The following is a 20750-nucleotide window of genomic DNA, read 5'->3' on the forward strand; positions in this document are numbered from 1 at the left end:
ATAACTTGGGTCTCAGACTTTTGGGGGAAAACCTCATACTCCAGGACTCGGTGTCCTACTTGGGGGTCACCTTCACGAGGACCCTCAACTGGGAGACTGACCTGAGAGAGACACTGGACAGAGTCCGGAAGAGAGCCAACCTTCTAAAGGTTCTGAGAGGCAGGCTCAACCAACGATTTCAGGAACTTCAAGGACGATATGCGACCAGAACGATGAGCAGCAACAACACCGATGCCATCAACATGCTCACTACGCCTTGGATTCCCCGTGGAGGATCCAGGAGGATACCCAGGAAAAAGCTCCCCTTTCCCCCAGCCAGACTCCTGGGAGCAATGGAAGACCCGCCGGAGTCGATCCAGGATATCCTAGAGGAACTCCCACTGAGGATCAGATAGCGGACAGCGGATAGCAGCGTCCTGGAAAAACCTGAAATACGAAGAGCTTCACCCTCACACAGCCCCGGCCAAAAAAACCGTACCCAAAAAGTACAACCACGACCTCTGCAATGGACCCGGACCGCCATACGGATCAACGGAAAAACATGAATAAGCGGAACACAAAAACAACACAACACAGACTCCAGCACACAACAAAACACACACACATACAGCACACTTACCCTGAAGAGGCATTAGCCTATAGCAGGGCTCCACACAAACATACCCAACAAATGTAATGTTATTATCAAACAAATTTGAATAAACGATTTTCATTCATTCATTCGACTACCTAGTTCAATCGGAGGGTCACGTTTTTATATTATTTTTACTTTTGAATAACTTGCCAAAAACTGAATTGAAATAATCAGTGCAGGAAAGATCCGACTCAAACAGAAAGGTGAACAGAACTCAATTAATTTCAACGCGGCTCACTTGCTTGTATGAAACCTTTATCTAAGAAAAATATTGTTAGCTACTAACAGCTCCATCTCGTGAACAAAGCACCAAGAAATATCCATTTACCAATACTATATTTCGAAATAAAATCTCGAAATATTCATCTCTCCCATTTGACGAAGGTTAGGGATAGTTTGATGACGTTCGAACAATTGTTGTGTGGGACTGATTATCCAACAGCGATAAATTCAATGAATAGAACACACCAGGGAAAATGTCCAGGGACGACTAAAAAATTCAAAATTATATACGCGATTCATATTCTATTGAAGCTTGTCACGAGATTCACCTCTGTAGAAACAAGAATACAATATATTAGGTAGGTACTTGATCTTGACATAAACAACTTTGAGAAAAAATATGATTTTCATGAAACAGTTTGGGTCTGATTACAAGTATTTTTTTGTTTTTCGAGCTTGTGAATAAAAGCTTGTTTTCAAAAAGATTTTTTGTTGAGTTATCATTAGTATACAGACACACTCTTCCCCTATTCGAGCTGGGCTTATGGGAATTTACGAGTTTTTCGGATTAAAAAAATCAACTAACAGAATAAATGAAAACAATTTTCTAAAAATATATGTATTATTTATTATATACAAAAATAGATTGTAGAAAGATGATAGTATCGATCACACTCAATAAAACTGAGAAATTTAAAAAATAGTCAGGTAAATACGGACTCCAGTTTCGAAATTTTGTTCCCTTCGAACCATCTACCACTTGAAAAGGCAGATTGGTCCTATATCACATTTCTGACATCTTAAAATTATCATAAGAGGTACATACAGACTGAGTCATTAAAAATGTACTATAACGCAGTCAAGTTTATTTGTAGGGGTGGGGGAAAATTTTGGCCTAAAAACCATTGCAAAACCTTCAACTTTCCTAGCAGGGGTACAATCTTCCAATTTGTTTCGAGAAAGCCGATAAGGCCTTATTTAAAAGGTATTTCCCTATCCACTGCTGCTTCTTTTTAAAAATTGGTCTTTCGGAATATCATGCAGTTTTTGCCTTTCAGCGAGAATCAAGTTTTTGCTTGCCAACAGATTCAGATAGAAAAATACTGTCTTGTAAATTATGGTGTTACAAATGGATTTTTTTTATATTTTAAATTGATTGAAAGGGCGGAAATGATTAGAATTTATTTCTCCTCGATTATACTCAAACTCAATTGCATTTATGAAATGTTTCATTGAGTTCAAGACCCGTTGGTCTTGTAATCTTACAGTAAATCAGTAAATCTTACTGGTACAGCTATCATTTCATCACAAATTAGTTCTCATATTCCCACCAATGATTCACATAAGGACACTTGGAATCAAAACAAAATTGACTTCAGCTAACCGTTCTTTTGAGAAATCCGGAACTATTCATGTTTCTCTTGGAGCGGATATATTTTCATATATGCTATATAAGATTTTTTATTATGAGATTCTCACTGAACAGTTCACAAAATCGCAACACAAGTTTCTTTATACAACCACGTCCTTAGGCATGTTCACACACACTATTTCTTGAATTTCTCAAGGTAGATTTATTGTAGGTTGCTGTTTCAGAGTGATGAAAGAATGTGAAAATCGGGTTGCCAAGCTATTCAGCATGGTTTTCCATCAGATATCTTCCTGGGAAAATTGTTGTCATCAATTCCAGACAGAGTGTAAATAAACTAAATCGATTCAAAATCAAATGAAGTAGAGGACACTTAGAAATTCAATGGTGCTATACAATATGGTGCTATAACAATGCAATTGCAATCGCAAACCGCTCAAAACTCAAACGTGCAGGCGGGTATTTTTGAAAATTCTATTCTGTATTCTTTTTTTTTTTTGAAAACTTGAAAGGAGTATGTACCAAGTTTCATTCAAAAATTATATCGTCCTGCTCTTATTAATATCCTTTTCATACTTTGAGGAGGATATAATGTTTCATTCAGTATCACTTTTCTCCCTTCACATCACTTACAAAATGTCCGTTATCATTTGAACTGCATGTTTCGAAATCGAAGAGATGCAGTTGTGTGCCCTCCTTCGTCATTCGTTTTTTTTTTCTGAAGAGGCATGAAAACGAACTGTATCGCACTACTTCTAATTCGTTTGAAGACGATATGTATCATTGTATGGACATTTCCAGCGTTAACTGGGTTGATACGACAAGTTTTCAAGGAAAATTCTAATAATGTTTCCGTTTTCCAGAAAACGTATTATTGTCACTACAGAGTTTCTTTTCTGCTAGGAAATTGGAACGATTTTCAAAAGTGAAGAAGCAATGAAAAGAGACCCGTTTTGCGGATTGAAGGTTCTGCAATGGTTTTTTATCAAAACTTGCCTTCCTCACAAACAAATTTGACATATTTTTTCAGACTCTTGCGAATATTCTTTTATATATCAGTTACGTTTTGCGTTATGTTGCAATAATGCGCCATTTGTAAGTTCACTCTTCTACGAAAACGCGAACAAGCCAACCATAATAGGAACCAGTAAAATAAAAACGGCATAGACAGCAGTTCTTGGTTCGCACTCGGACACGACTATGTATTCTTCATTCCACAGCGATTCATTGCCGTTAACAGGAAGTTCCATAACCAACTTTTCCGAGGAAAAAAAATCCAGGTCTATGGAACAAGATGTCGACTTGTTGACGCAGTACGCCACTGGGTTCGACACGTTATAGACAGTTTTTTCAATTTCGAAATGGACCCGGACATAGTTGGTCACTACCTCATTCTCGCTATTGAACACAAAGAAGTAGTAACCATTTGTAGGAACCCTGAAATGAAAAAAAAATATTGTCAAGAATATAAAATATACTGATGTTGTTTTATTGGACACTTTCTTTTACCTTCTCTTCATCGTTATGATATATCGCAGTTTTCAATCATTCTCTTTCATATTTTTACATCATTACCGCTAGCTGATTTATACTGATTCACTTAAAAAAATTCTAGAAAAATCAAAATGACATTTACCTCACTCGCTTCTTTTTCTCAACACATTTTCAATTATTTCCCATATATATTCATTTCACCTGCATCATTCATTTCCATTTATAATGCTATTATTTTATATCGCTTGCTTTTCTTCTTCCCACATATTAGGAAAGTCCGTTAAAATAAGACTGAAGACTGAACATTGTAGGTACATTCTATAATTCCTCTTTTTTTCTTGTTTCTCTTTCTTTATTGGGTCTCTTCCCCTCCATTTTCCACCTTCCATTTTCTCTCTTTCTGTCTTTTCATTTCCATTTCCATGGATTATTCACCTAATCATAAGAGAAAGTCTGGTCGGAAGTGGTTAATTCATAAGTTCGCTGCCATTCCGCCTTTTTTTAATTGATTGTTTTATCTCTTTTCTTTGTTATTTCATCTCCCTGTGCACTATATGCCTTTCTTTCTATTTATTTTTCATATTTTTATTTTTTTCTCTGATTTCTCCTTCATATCAATTTCTTTTTATTATAATGTTGTTACAATCACTCAGCCTTCCATCTTTCATCTATGATCTGGTTGATTTCATCTTTATTATTTTTTTACCCATTCTGTTTTCATTTTTGCATCGTGACTTTTTTGCATTCAATTTTCAAACACAAAACCAAACATGAAATCATCTCAAACATTCAAAGAAATTTAAAAAAAAATGAAGCAGGTACTTTTATTCAATAGTACTTAGTATTTGTAGTATTACAGCTATTTCAGGACGTTCTTCAGTAATTTTCATTTTGTTCGAAATTTTGTTCTAGTTTTATACTCTAGATATCTTTTTTGTTTTCAATTTTTGTTTCGGACATCAAATGTGATGAAATCATTTTTATCTTGCTATCTTCTTTCGTCTTTCACCATCTATCTTTTTTCTTTTTATCTGCTCGTTTTTCTTCTATTCTACCCAATTCAATCACTCACCTGTATGTAATTGTGTTGTCCTGATAACTGTCTTTTTCGCTAAGGCCTCGTATACATCTGTGGTGAGGCATCAACGGCAGATTCAAAATCAGCCCAGCACAATTCAATAAGGCTTCTTCCGAACTCGAAAATGAAGACCAAAACTCGCTGTTACTCATGTCGTTCAAGGTTGTTTCGTTAATGGTTCCTCGGTGGTCTGCTATACCGTCTGGAGTTAGACCCTACGAAACATATACGTGTAAATATTCATCCAGCGCTCATTATACACTCTATCGATTATATGATTTGCAATTCTAACTTTGAACAAGGTAGAATGCATGCTTATAATCAAACGGGTAACAATTGAAAAATTAAATGATATATCTGTATAAACAGACAAAGGGAAAATGTAAAAAGTAAGTAAGAGTTCAATTTAAAAATTATGAAGGATAAATAGAGAATTTCTAAGGGAAAAATAAATCCATCGATTCGAATAGAGATATCAATATCAAAAAGGAAAAGAATAAAGATGTTTTCACTGTAGAAAAGGGTGTAACTGAGTGTAACTGAATGAGTGTAAAACATTTGAGGAGGTGATTCCTCATGGAAAAAAATATAGGATCTTTCATATACAGAAACTTCATAGGAGCATCCCTTGTTAAGATTCAGCCCCTTAAAGGGGTTACATAAAATTTGTATAACAACTACAGAGATACATAGTCATAAATGCGAACTGGATTTATTGTTATTTTGTAGTTAGTACCTACATTGAACGATTGGAGGGTAATTAACAAAACTAATTCATTAATAACAAAACACACAACATGTAGAAATCATAGTAAATGTTCAATATGTTTACCTTCAGACATTATGCATGCGTCTAGATGTCGGCGCATTGAGCCACGTATTCGCTCAAATATTCCTGGAGTCTCTTTGATTACCCTGCACGCATCGATGATGCGGTTTCTTAAGTCCTCTACATCGCGAACAGGAGTACGATAAACCAAATGCTGTGAATGGCCCCAAATAGAGAAATCGAGAGGATTGAGATCCGGGGATCGAGCGGGCCAGTTCTGTGGTCCTCCTCGACCTATCCACTGATTTGCATATGTTTCAGTTAAATGCTGACGTGCTACTTGACTAAAATGGGCGGAAGCCCCATCATGCATAAAAAACATCCCTTCTGACGCCCAAAGGAACTTCCTCCAGCAGTACTGGATGCACTCCTCTTGAAAATTGAACGTATGTTCCACCATTTGATCGAGGAGGTAGAAAATGAGGCCCAATTAAATCATCCCCAATAACTCCGAGCCACACGTTAAGAGAAAACTGTTCTTAATGGTTATAGTTTCGAAAATAGCGTGAGGGTTTTCAATTAATAATCTTATCCCGAGAAAAACTACATTCGTCTGTGAATTCTATCGTCTTCAGAAAGTCACAATTTCTTCTGATCATTTCCAGCATCCAATTGGAAAATTCAAGACGGTTCGGAAAGTCTCGCGGTAACAGTGCCTGTACTCGTTGCAGATGGTAAAGGTATAAGAGTTGTTCCTTTAGAATTCGAAACACCGTCATATGATCAACATTTAGCTGGAAAGTAATCTTTCTAGTACTGGTAGTAGGTTGTTCTTCAATCAAATTAAGTACTGCTTCCTCAAGCATATTCTCGTAATCGTTGATGAAGTCGAGCAAATATTCTATGTGAAGGATGCTGCCGTTGAGGATACATTTCAGCATATCTTCTAGAAGCTTCTAACCCATTCTCCTGCGACAGACCGTAAACGTAATGCATATCAGCCATTTCATCATTTGTGTATGCCATTTCAATAACAAGTGGATTATTAAAGTAACAAATTAAGAACAGAACAACAACACATAATTAGTTTCAATTCAATTTCGAAAATTCACAAGCTGACAGCGTCATACCAATTTAATTGTCACTATCGCTAATAGCGACCTACTAGATAGATTAGTTTCGTATTTTCGCATTCATGACGATGTATCTCTGTAGTTGTTCGTAAAATAATTTTTTGGTGCGAACTGGTTTATTTTGGGTGAAAAACCCAAGAGACATTTATTGTTTAGAATATAACTGGCTATTAAATGGTAAACAAATAATAAGACAATAAGGGGTTGCGTTTTCCACCCCTTACAACCATGGGGTAAACCAAATAAATTACTGGCTAAGTGTCTTTTTGGTAGTACAAAACGTCAGGTTAATTTCAATATTGTAACTTTTTTAGTGCTTGGGAAAAAAATTAAATGAAATGAAATTTCTTTATATGAAAGATCCTATCTTTTTTTCGATGAGGAATCATCTCCTTAAATGTTTCACACTTATTTAGTTACACCCTGTATACATATATTCAATGAACATGCACAGTGAAATCTGGCATGAAACAACTACTTCTTCGGCTATTATCACGATGGACATTGAATTATATCTGACAGACATTTATACCAGTTATCTCACAGAGAATAGTCTTGCCAATGCTTCTCATTTATCCAGCAGTAGGACTATGCTGTACTTCACTTGTAAACTGGTTTCGAGGAATCACTTCTGATCAGTGAAGGAAAGATCAGACCCAAACAGCAGTATACTTGGGACTTGACTGACTTAACGCGTATGTATGAAATCCTCGTCTGAGAGAAACCTTTGTAACAGCCCCATTTCGTGAACAAAATCCCAAATGCGGCGAAAAAATTTCACATGTACCAATAGAAATCAAAATGAGTCTGATGAATGTATTATTGAGGAGAGATAAATACATATGAGAAAATACAAATTTCGAAATGATATCTTGAAACATTTATCTCTGTCATCGTTCCTATACAGTAGGATCAGGTGAATACATGCCGGAAAAGAACTATTTTTACGACTGATACCACGATGCAAGTTACGTCACATAGGATATTTTTCCAGATACTTCTCGTTCATCCGACAGGACCACACTGAAATTAATCGAGTAGATCATTTGCAGACCGGTTTTGAAGTATTACTTTTCATCAGTGCAGAAAAGATCCGACCCATACAGCAGTGTGTCTCTGGGACTCGACTGACTTCAACTCGGTTCGACTGCACACATGAAACATTCATCTGAAAGAAGTTTTTAACTAGTAAAAGCTCCTCTCGATAATGAATCCCCATAAGCAGAAAAAAAATATACCATGTACCAACACTCTGATAGAAATCGAAATAAATCTGATGAACGTATCGATGAGAAATCCAAACGTATAAAAAATACATATTTCAAAATAAAATCTCGATCCATTCAGCTCTTTCAATGTTCCTACACAGTAAGATCTGGCAAATGCCTGTCGAAAAACAACGGTTACCTCTCATCAGTGTTGAAGCGATACAGCCCAAACAGCAGAACTCGCGTATGTTCGAAGGCAATGTCATGGCTGCCCTCTGAGAGAGCGTGTTCTGCAACTGCTCATTCATCTGTCTGGCTAGAACGTCAACTTCCTTTATGCTTCTTTTCGTGGTTTCGGTCTAGAACAAACCACAACTACATGGTATTCAGTATATTCCAGGGGTACTTAATGAAACCCATAGATTTTCAGCTGACCTGAGACTATTTTCTATCATTTGTGTGGGCTTAAAAATGACCTAGCGATGGAAAATAATAGTCTCATGTCAGCTGAAGATCACGTGATCGATTAAGTACCCCTGGTGTAGTTATGATTCAATCTACATCTCAAGAAAAGAAGCATTGAATTGCGCTTACTTAGCTTACAATGAGTTGCCGCTATAGCCAAACAGATAAATGGGCAGTTGAAGAACATGCTCTCTCAGAGGCAGCCATGATATTCCCTCCAGCGTACGCAAGTTCTTGGTAAAACCAAAGAGTACTATCCAAGGTTATTCAGAGATGCCACAGAAATACATGAACATGAAAATAATTCCAATCGTAAAGAACAGAGCGGTCGGCCGTCCGACACCTATTCCCATTAGTAGTATTTCCCACTAGTATCATTTCCAGTTTGCGCATCGCAGCAAGGTCACTTCGACCGTTGCCATCTGCTACAGACAGGTATGAAAACCTGAAAACATTGAATAATCTGCGTATCGCAGCAAGGTCACTTCGACCGTTGCCATCTGCCACAGACGGAACGTCAGGTATGAAAACCTGAAAACATTGAATAATCTGTGCATCGCAGCAAGGTCACTTCGACCGTTGCCATCTGCCACAGATGGAACGTCAGGTATGAAAACCTGAAAACATTGAATAATCTGATAAATTGGTTAAGGCTTTCGTGGCCAAGATTTTCAGTGTTACAATCTTCGTTCGGGTTTGAAGGTCGTCGTGGTTTTGAACTGTATCCTAACGTTTCGCTAGCACGAGTGACTGGCTTCTTCAGAGGTCTGTTCATCCTGATGATTCTCCGTTCATAAGCTGTTTTTATGTTGACAGAGGTAGCCCGCCTTTCTGGTTGGTGCGTTGTTATTGGCCGAAGTGTTATTACATGTTGCATTGCGTTGCACTGCTGCCACCTTAGCATCTTTTAGTATCGGATTCCAATTCCGGTTGAGCGTTATCGCCTCATCTTTTCTGTTGTAGTTTTCTGTATGTTTATGAATTTCTATGGCTTATCGCCTCCTCTTTTCTATTGTAGTTGTCTGTATGTTTATGGATTTCTGTGTTCACGTGTTCCGCTACTGTTGATTGTTCTATTTGACCTAATCTACAGTTTCTCCGATGTTCATTCAGCCTTATACCCATGGATCTTTTGGTGGTACCGATATACACTTTTTCACAGGTGCGTGGTATACGGTATACCCTCGCAGCTGATAGTGGATCTCTTTTGTCTTTCGCAGGTCTCCCAGGAAAATACAGTAAAGCCTGAGACAATATTATTGGACAATTAAATAATGGGATATACTATGTGTTCGTTATGGTTGAAATATATGATTCATCACCCAAAGCAAAGACAAAACGTTGACATTTTTTAAGAAAACAACAGCATTGAAAGATGGGCATTGGGGAAAATGCCCGAATATTACTCGATTTGGTTATTGACCCGCCCTTGTATCAAAAGCAAATTCATAGCTTAATCAATGAGCATAATAGCAAAATACCTATATTTTAAAAATGATATTCATATAGATGGCATACTTTCCTTTTTTAATGATAATTTGATGCAAATTTTCAATACACTTATTCCTAATCGCACAATTAGAGCTACTAAGCCGCCCAAACCCTGGACAAAAAGCATTTCAACAATGCAAGAGGATGAGAACTCAGGGAACTTGGGAATATTATAAAAAACTAGGTAACTACGTCTCTAGTGCTGTCCGCCGTGGAAAAACTGTTTATCTCAATTATTAACTTCGACAGGAGAACTCAGGATACATGGAATACCCTCAAACCCTTCGAAATACTGCGATATAACAAAACTGTAGTTTTTTTCCCGTTTTCAAAAAATCAAAATGATCTGACCGAACATTTCAATTATATACCAATTAAAAGAACTATGAGTCAAATAGTTTTATGCGAAACACAATCCGTATGCGGAATTTACATTTTTCCTATATTGGAATACATTACATATATTTTCAACTATGCTATTGAGACTAGTGAATTTCACTTCCAATGAAAACATGTCAAAGTTAAGCCATTGGCAAAATGTGGTGATTCCTCAGTTACGTCTTATTACCTCCGTTCAGTCTGGATTTGATCCTCTATATAGCACTACAACGGCTCTGAGTCTCGTCACTGACGACATATTCAAATCACTTGACGAAGGAAATTTCACATAATTCTCTATCCATTCAATACTTTGGATCCTTCTATAATATTACAGATTATATATTTTGTTAATTTGTTTATCATTCAGTATATATTTTTTGTTGCATTTAGTTAGCTATGAATGAGATATGTTTATAAAAAAAGTTGTTGTTGATTGTCAATAGACGTCAAAAAGTATAATTTGGTATTTTCTTGAAAAATAAAGTTTCTAAGGATATTACATGGTCCTTCGAGCCGGATTAGTCATCGAAATATAGTATTTACAGTCCATAAATACGTACTGAAAAGGAAACATGTCTGAATATCGAAGAAGATCTCAGAGAAAAAATGCTGGCAAGACCAATAATTTTGATGATTATGCTCGATGGCCGCTGGCATTAGAGAGTAATATTCAAAGTATTCATGACAGTGTTCAGTCAGAATCAAATATCTTCATGTCTTTGCATCAGCAAGGACATTCAGGCGCTGGAAATTGTCCAAACAGCTCCCATAGAAGAGCCGAAAGGTTCCGGATTTCATGTACAATGTAATAGAACTGGCAGTAGGGATGAAACAGATCCAGGATCAATCAGATATCCATCAAAAGTATCAGATTCAACTAGAAAATCGGCAAGGAGACTGAGGTCGCGAGGACTGAGCTAATGAGGGAAATGAAAAAGCAGGAATTTGAAAAGCAAATGAGGTTTCTAGATCTTCAGAAAGAGTTAGCTGAAACTAGAATTGAAGAAAAAGAGTTATGCTCTACAGGAGATGTCAGTTCGAGAAAATCGTTCGCAGAGAGCACAGATAAAGAAAGCATGTTCAGAGGAGTACAAGAATGGGTTGATAAGTGTGAAGTGCATTCTGTTACTTTTTCCCCAGAAAAAACGAAAATCCGAAACACAAATATGTCACAGGAAAATGACATTTCAAAATTATGTCATGTTGTCGCCGATGCCATTAGAAGTGTTTCGAGGGGAAATTGTTCGAATAATCAGGCAATTGCTTCTGGCAAATCAGAAGACTGGCCGTTATTTATTAGTCAATTTAACAGGAAAACTGTTATGTATCAATACTCAGATGATGAAATGATGCTAATGTTACAGAGGTGCCTGAAAGGAGAAGCTCTTGAAGCTGTAAGGAGTTTATTATTGCACCCTAAAAATATTATTCATGTCATTGAAACATCAGAAATGCGTTTTGGTCGTCCAGAATACGTCATTGGTTCTTTGATAAACAAAACTCAGAATTTGCAATTTGTTAGAGATGGCGATTTTAATAATTTTATTAAATTTTCATCTCACGTCAATAACCTGGTGGCTACGTTGGAGCAATTTGAGGCAAGTAATCATTTGAATAATCCGTTTTCACTGGTGCAGTTGGTAGGAAAATTACCCAATAGTCTGTAATTACAATGGGGACAGATGGTGCTAAAAGGAAGTAAGGTGAATTTGAATGAATTATCTTCAGCTGCATGTTACGTAAGTCGAAAAACTTTCCCTTCTACCAGTCACCATCAGAAAAAATTTAATAATTCAAGATCGGAAAATATCTTGGTTGCTACAAATCAAGCAAACGATGACCCTAAATGTCTTTACTGTAATAAAACTGGTCATGAAATTCACAATTGTTCCATACTAAAAAATGATAGCATAGATTTTCGTTGGTCAAAATTATACAAAACCAAAATTTGCTTCTGACTTCTCAGGATAGCTCCTATCAAAATTTATGGCCCAAAAGGATTTATAAATACTTATGCTCTGTTCGATGCGGTGTCAACCATATCTTTGATAGAAAATCAGATCGCAGATCTGACTTTCAGGATTATCAGGGAAAACCAAACCTTTATGCATGCAACGGGCTAAGATGATGAAGGTTCAAAATGATTCAATATGAAAATTTCTGGAGTTCATGAAGGGGCAAGAATCTTCCAAATGAGTGGTTTGAGAACAGTAACAAATTTGTCTTTACCTTCTCAAACCATCGTGATGGATAATCTTAAAGATTATGTATATCTTCAAGGACTACCTATTCAAGATATGGTAGATGCAAATCCTACTGTTCTCATAGGTCAGGACAATATCCATTTAACAGTAGCAAGAAATTGCTACTAAAACTAATTTAGAATAGGTTATCCATGGTAACACTTCAGAATCTGATCAAAATGTATATAGCTTCCACATTTATTCCTGCGATAACAATGATGAACTGAATCGTCTAGTCAGGGAATCTTTTAGTACCGAATCATTTGGCTTTTCCGTTAATAATAGAATTATTGACATTGCTCATAGAAGAGCCCTTGATATTTTGGAAAAAACAACAGTTCATTTAGAAAATGAAAAACGATATGAGACGGAGTTGATTTGGAAAAATGACAATGTAACTTTACCAGAAAGTAAATCAAATGCTATGAGAAGGTTGATTTGTATTGAGAAAAAAATGTTGAGGGATAAGTCATATTTGATCAGTACTGCAACAAAATCAGTGACTACTTAAAAAAGGGGTACATTCGGAAATTAGAAACTTTCGAGGCGATTGAACAAAATTCTCGCACATGGTGGTGTCGTAAATCCTAATAAGCCCAATAAGTTGAGACTTGTTTTTGACGCTGCCGCTGAGAGTAATGGTACCAGCTTAAATGAAAACCTTCTGCAAGGTCCGGATTATCTGACTTTATTACCAGGTGTTCTGATGCGCTTTCGTCGATCGAAATGGGGTTTTTGTGGGGATATAACCGAGATGTTCCATAGAGTAAAAATTCGCAAGGAGGATAGATGTGCACAGCGGTTTCTCTGGCGAAATGGCGAGCAACATAGGCAGGTAGATGAATACGAGTTACAGGTGATGATGTTCGGTGCTTCTTGTGCTCTATGTTCCGCACAATATGTTAAGAATTTAAATGCCAAGCAATCGAAATATCCTGAATTGATTAAAGATGTCGAGAGAAATTTCTATGTTGATGACTATCTGGATTGTTGTGATACAGAGCAAGAAGCACTCTCAAAAATCGAAAGAATCATTGAACTTCATAAAAATGATGGTTTCGATATTGTTAATTGGTCTTCAAATTCACCTTTGGTTATCCCAAAATACGGAAATGAACATGTTGAAAAGTATTTCAATAAGTCATCTTTGGACCGCATTTCAGGAGTATAGTGGGATGTGAAATCTGATTCGTTTACATTCAAAATTGATTATCATAAGGTTCTCAAAGAAATAAGTGACGGTACGGTGATTCCTACAAAACGCCAAGTTTTGCAGTTGGTTATGTCGATTTTTGATCCCTTATGCTTTCCCACATTCTTGTCTATCAAGGGAAAAACATTCTATAGGCAATTTGACGAAGTGGCATCGGATGGGACGATAATATTCCAACAACAATCTTCCATAGATAGTTAGAATGGTTGAAAAGTTTGGAATCAATCTCTTCACTCAGGATTCCCCGATGCTACTCTCTCTCTCTCTCTCTTTCTACTGCTAATGCAACAGAAATCCACATATTCTGTGATTCGAGCGAGGAAGCATTTGCGGTGGTAGTCTACGTGAGAATAATTTTCGAAACGCACATTGAGGTATCTTTCGTTTCAGCACAGGCCAGAGTGAGTCCCCTGAAACCTATTTCAATTCCAAGGCTAGAGTTACAATGTGCAGTGATGGGTAGCCGATTGTTATGCGAGATATTGAAAGAAATTGATTTTCCTGTCGATAGTTCTTTTTTGTGGACAGATTCCAAAACAGTTCTGTGTTGGATCAAAGGTGATGGACGGAATTATAAACAATTTGTCGCACATAGAATCGGTGAAATACAAGATTTAACAGTTGCAGCTCAATGGAAATATGTCCCTGGCAAATTAAACGTTGCTGATGAAGCAACAAGAATAAATTCATCGAATATTGACGCAAATTATAATGGGTGTTGGTTTCGTGGTCCTGATTTTCTGTGGAACTTGAATGATTCACCACAGACTTCGATTTTTCAAATTATCATCTCGACGATGAAAATGAGAGAAAATCTGCCGAACATTTTGTTGGTTTCATTGTTCCATCTTCTGATTACCTGCCAGAAGTACACCGGTGTTCCAAATGGCGAAGACTTGTGATAAGTGATCCTTATCACATTCGAAGAACAAAACCTAAGAAAGCAGTGGAAGAAGTCTCAAAGGCTGGCAGAGATATTTTGGTCAAGATGGATCAAGGAATATATACCGACTTTATCGAAGCGTGCAAAATGGATCAAGGATGATGAACCTGTTGTGGTTGGGGGTGTAGTCGTTATTGCAGATGGTCACCTTCCGAGAAATACTTGGCCACTAGGTAGAATCACGGCAGTATTTCCAGAAAAGGACAATGTTACGAGAGTAGTCGTGGTGAAAACATTTACAGGGGTCGTCAAACGTCCTGTAACCAAAATCTGTAGGGTGGATGTTGAATTTGGTGAAAATTCTTAAGAACTTTCACGGTGGGAAGAATGTTACAGATTATATATTTTGTTTATTTGTTTATCATTCAGTATATATATATTTTTTTCCATTTAGATAGCTATGAATGAGATATGTTTATGAAAAAAGTTGTTAATGTTGATTATCAAAAAAGATCAATAGACGTCAAAAAGTATAATTTGGTATTTTCTTGAAAAATGAAGTTTCTAAGGAAATTACATGTATTGTGCATAAAACTTAAGTGCTTTGGTGCCACCCATAATGCAGTGTCACTTTTGAATAGTTATCTTTCCGAAAGGACCCAATCGACTCACCTTGATGGTAACCAATCAACAACAATTTAAAAAAATTATTAGTGTACCACAAGGTTCAGTTCTGAGATCACTCCTTTTTACAATGTATATAAGTGGCTTTCATGAATATGTTAGTTTTGGTCAAATCCACCACTACGCCGATGACACCCAATTGTATAGTTCATTCAGCTTCAAAGATATTCTACTCGCTAATGAAAATATTAACAGAAACCTCAAACTCTATACGGCGTATCTTATGCATAAAATCTAGCTATCAATCCAAAGAAATCCCAGGTCATGTTATTCAGTCTCGAAAGTAAAAGAAATATTGTGTGTAAATGATTGTCGAAATGTGTCAACAATCACATAATTTCTTTTAGGAATGAATGTAAAAGTGTGGGCTTGTGGTTAGATACAAACTTGAGATTCACAAAGCATGGAAGTCATCTGTGTAAAATGTCATTCAATGTATTAACGTAACTTTATATAAGTAAACACGTATTATCAAAAAGTCTGAAGTTGAGTCTCTGTGAAACACTTATATTTTCAAGATTAGCTTACTGCGATTGTATCTACGGATCCGCCCTGCAACAATCAGATGTATCGCGACTCCAACGAAGGTATACAAAATAGTTGTGTCAGATTTTCCTACGGTATCTGAAACTATGTACACACAACTCCATCCTTTCGAGATTCTGACTGGCTATCACTCAAGTATCTGAAAGAAATCCAGTTGTTTACTTTCACGCACAGAATTATTGTTTCGTGATCTCAGCCTTAGTTACGTGAAGGGCTGGTAGCACAATCACACAGTAGCACTTCTCGTAATGAGCATATGTTACTCAATATCAAGCATACCACAACAATGTTCACTCGAAGTTTCCCCTACAATGCTGCAAAGTGTATGACACCATCCCTACAGAGTTGCAGAGAGTTCAATGAAAAACTACAAGAAGACCTTAAAAGACATGTTTCTCACACAACAGTGATATTATGGCTCGGCATATGCAAAACGATTTGGGCAATTCCACACATTAAGTGTTTTTTCTCGACTTCACTTGTTTATTGTATTTACTTGAATTTTTGATATCAGAACAATATAAAAAAATTAAAAAACATACCAATCGAAATTGGGTTTGAAAGCAGCTCTCATAGCTGAACTCTGCCTATCTGTATTTCTTATTTTAATGAATAGAGTCATATTTTTTTTCAACTTAAGTTTCCATTGGTCAGGCTCTATCCCTCGAATCCCCGATGCATTCGGATATTCGATGACAGATATCTTGCTCTAATGGTCAATAATGACTACATCAGGCCTATTAGCTTATATGAGTAAAAATATAACTTCAACATGTCAGTGAAACTATTATCTTCAGTAACAATCGTGAGTGGAAGTTATAACAGAAGGATTGATGCTTCCTGCATATGCTGTTCCTTATTAGAGGAATCGGGCAAATTGCGGATATACGGTTGGTTACATCTTTCACAGACAAATGAGGCGATGACAAACCTGTCGTTTGTTGTCTGCTTCAGCCTAGTTCGAGGAATGATACTCTGAGAGAATTCGATTTTCAATTATGGAAAATAATCGACTTTATATTGATTACCTTGCACTGACAAGTGGCCAAACAGCCGGAAACCGGTATGCAAGTGTGTTTCAATAATTGAAAATATATTGCAGCAGTTGTATCGCCAACAGCATATGCAGGAATAACCTATATGGCTAATCCTGGTTATTCTTGAAAACATATGAAGGCATAAAATACAACAATTTCAATGAGTTCGACTTTGTTGAATATTTCGTAAGATATTGGTATATTAAATTATTTTTGAAAAATCATTACCTTATGAAACAATTGAAAAAGTTAAATATGTTACAAAAAAAACCAACGAAATCACTTCAGTATATCTGTGTTGGTGAAGGCTTTCGCGGCCGAGGCGTTCAGTGTGTTCTTTGGGTTTGAAGGGTCGTGGATTTTTGGAGTCTCTTTCTGACATTTCTCTGCGCAAGTGGCTAGCTTCTTCAGAGGTTTATACATCATGAGTTAATATCGCCAGTCATCGGAGATTGGCTTCATGCAGAGCAACACTAGCACTTTCTTTCATGATTCTGGGAAAATTCTAATTCATTCAAAAAGACTTGTTTACTAATTGCAAGACATGTATTCTTATTGCACTCACTCTCATACGGGTGGAAAAAAATACTATGTCTCTAGAATATTCAGCAAAAATATTTCAATACATCTTGTTGTATGTTGTGTCCGCACCCTACAAAAATTGACGCAATTCACTACCTTGAAAATCTTATTCAAGCTTTATTTTCCGATGTCAAATATATAAGAACACAGGCTAAATAGAATATGAATTTGTATCCCTCAAAGTATCCCTATGGCATCTATAATAAATATTTGAGAATAAGAAAACAGTCTAACTTGTGGGAGTTGGTCGGAAGTACGCTATAAATACCATTTCTGAGTCTTGTGTGAGCTGGTCGAAACATATATTCACCATATATTGGGAATCTTGTCTGTATACCTTCAGAATATTCAGCATATCTAGTTTTTTATTATTTCTCTGCAACCACAAAAATTGCTCTGCACTACTTTTATTATCCAATTCAAACTTTTTTCCTTCGATGTATATGTACCTACAGAGGTTGAGTAGAATATCACTTTTTGTAAGGTGAAAAATGCAGCTATCCGTGAGATATATTTCAGAACAAGAAAAAAATGAGAGCTGATCGGAAAGTAGGTTGTAAATGCCATTTCTGAGCCTCGTCGAAAGTAGTGTGTGAATGACGGTTCGGGTCTACTGAGCTTCAACAAATCCTTCAAATTCATCTCAAGGACGGTAAATTATCTATTCACACCTATGTTGCAGTGGGTCACTTGATGAATTCATAATTCACTCAAGAAAAGTGCGGTTATCATACACTTTGAAAATATTGGAGGATATGTGTGAAGGCATGACCCTAGAAAACGATCACATATACGGAATAACCCATAAGAAAAAGTCCACTCCACTTTGAATACAGAGATATCCGTGTATCATGAGCACAGTGAAACCGCTGGCGACAACTCTTCACTACGAACCATAAGTGTCTCGAATCGAGTACACTGCACACCTCGCTATGGAAGGGTCAACAACAGCACATAAATACATCCTTGCACCACTGTGTCCTCGTTCTGATTGAATGTTCCACGGCAACCATCTGATCACCATACTTTTTTCAAATGCAAACCCCTCTACCCCCACTTCTATGAAGGTCAAACTTCAATATTCGAGATCATGATTCGAATTCGTTATCAGAGGCCAATTGAAGGTCACATGTTGCATCATGTCAATATGAGGAGGTCCAGTACCGGCATCAGTCAACTACTTATGTGTATCGACTGGGATCTAAAATGAACACAGGCTTTTCAAATTGCCGTTCTTATTCACATCACGAAACATGGCGAAGTTCAATCAAATGCTGATTGAAGTCATATTTGGCAATTGAGTGTAAATTTAGGAGTGCGATAAAGATGGGTGGTTACAAAGAATTGCACCTATGAATCTATCCGGTGATTTGACGGAAAACCGGAAACAGTGGTAACAAAAGGAAAATGTTACCTCAATTGTTAACATAAGAATTGTATCTTAGATTTTTGTCGTGCAAAACACCCAGCAATGCATATTGGGAATTGCTGCAAGCCAGAAAATAAATCTAGTTAGACGCGTAGATGTAACTGAATGAATTGATATTGAGAACCATCATAATATCAATAGTGGATTCTCGCAGATCAGTATGAATGAAGACAGTGCGAAATTATGCACTTTCGGTACACTATTTGGACGTTAGTGCTTCTTGAGAATGCCGTGCGAAATTCAATCTGCTTATGAAGTTTTTCATGGGCGATTCAACATTTTTATATATAGTCAAACTCTATATTGATGACATTATAGTTTGGGTAAAAACAAAAACAGAGCACTAGCCAATAAGGCTAGATTAAATAAAATAGCCCTCGATAAAAACAAGTTGAAAATTGCCCTATAGAACTTTGAGAACGCTCGTATTCTATATCAAAGAATGATGAATCAAAAATAACTTGAAATCTAATGATAATGGTGATATTACTCATCATGATGAGTTTGAAGTTTCATCTTCATTCAGTTTCTCTAGTTACTGTTATACCAATCCTGAAACAACATCAGACTATTGTATCATTAAAATTCAGTGTTATTTGTCATATTAAAAAAAAGAGATATCACGTATGTTATATTTCCAGTCGTTTTATATGACATATGGTAAAAGCCAAATGGAATAAATTCATTATTTCGGTTACGGTACATATTGAAGCCAAATCCCGGAAAACGTCAAATTCAAATTATAATTTAACATACTTCATTGGAAAAATGCTACTCCTACCTTCAACCCCCGTCGAATTCGAACAGGTACAAACTCCAATTTTTTAAATGCGAAGAATATGCTTGTGATGTATCGTTCAAAAGGTATCTACATTCCCTTTTCAAAAAATGTTATCGCTTTCAATTTTGTTGCAACATTTAAGACAAAATAAATTAAAATCAAGTGGTAACTGAAATTCGATAAAATACACTCAAAACTTATTGCAATATACACAAAACTCATTTCATATTGAGATATTGATAATAAGAAAGTGAGCAAAAACCATATTAATGTTCTTTTTAGATGGTATCCTTTAAAAACTGTAAATAATTTTCTTGGTAACGTTAGTTTAAAACGCCTTGTCAACTTGTTTTGTATGTTACAACATTAGTTGTCAGTATTTGAATTTAAGTTTAATGTTCGTTAGATTGAAGGAAATGCATAAAATAACAGTTTCACAAATGATTGGTTACGGAGATAAAACCCGAACAGCTCATGGAGGACGAATTTGATGGAAGAACTTATTTTTGTGAGCAAATGATGGGCATGTTGGATAACAATATCATCCAATTAAAAGGCGCTACTTTGTGTCTTAACGGTCATGGTAATCGGCAAAATTGCCGCTACTGGTAAACGGAAAATCCTCACTGGATATGAGCAGAATACACGCCTCAAAAGGTTAATGTTTGGGCAGGGAAACTATATCATTCATCCCTTCTTCAATGTGGGCAACTTGAATGGCAATAATTATTTGGCACTACTTCAAAATGATGTCATTCCAAGTTTAGCAAAGTCATATCCTAATCCAGGAAACCCTCAAGTTCCAGTGAATACGATATGGTTTCAGCAGAATGTCCAGCAATACCTCGATACAACATTTCCGAATCGGTGGATAGGGAGACGAGGATCGATTGAATGGTCAGTGCGATCACCTGATCTTTCATCATTAGATTTCTTTTTATGGGGATATGTAAAGAGCAATGTGTGCAAAACTAAAACTTCAGATTTGAGTGACTTGAAAGAACGAATAACGTTTCGATTAGGTCGGTCACGCGTGATATGTTAAATAATGTTAGAAGACAGTTTTATTTGAGATTAGGATGTTGCCAAGACGTTCGAGGTGAATATT

At 36.4% G+C, this 20750-nt stretch overlaps 1 protein-coding gene across 3 annotated transcripts in view; it reads right to left on the reverse strand.

The window, feature by feature from the left end:
* LOC111504309 (uncharacterized) overlaps positions 1–20750 on the reverse strand; it is a 130716-nt gene that overhangs the window by 71799 nt on the left and 38167 nt on the right. The window contains exons 5-6 of one of the 3 annotated variants that reach the window (XM_074186051.1): positions 4792–5012; positions 1460–3662 (exon numbers count right to left, since the gene is read on the reverse strand). The exons of the other annotated variants lie outside the window; for them this stretch is intronic. Of the exons in view, the coding sequence (XP_074042152.1) occupies positions 3335–3662; positions 4792–5012 (549 nt within the window). The 3' untranslated portion in view covers positions 1460–3334. Of the gene's footprint in view, positions 1–1459; positions 3663–4791; positions 5013–20750 lie in introns of those variants that run through there. 3 annotated transcript variants of the gene reach the window in all.

The sequence above is a fragment of the Leptinotarsa decemlineata genome, unplaced genomic scaffold (genome assembly GCF_025532065.1).
Source record: "Leptinotarsa decemlineata unplaced genomic scaffold, Ldec_3_MD MMD2_tig00078422_RagTag_RagTag, whole genome shotgun sequence".
In the NCBI taxonomy this organism is placed as follows: domain Eukaryota; kingdom Metazoa; phylum Arthropoda; class Insecta; order Coleoptera; family Chrysomelidae; genus Leptinotarsa; species Leptinotarsa decemlineata.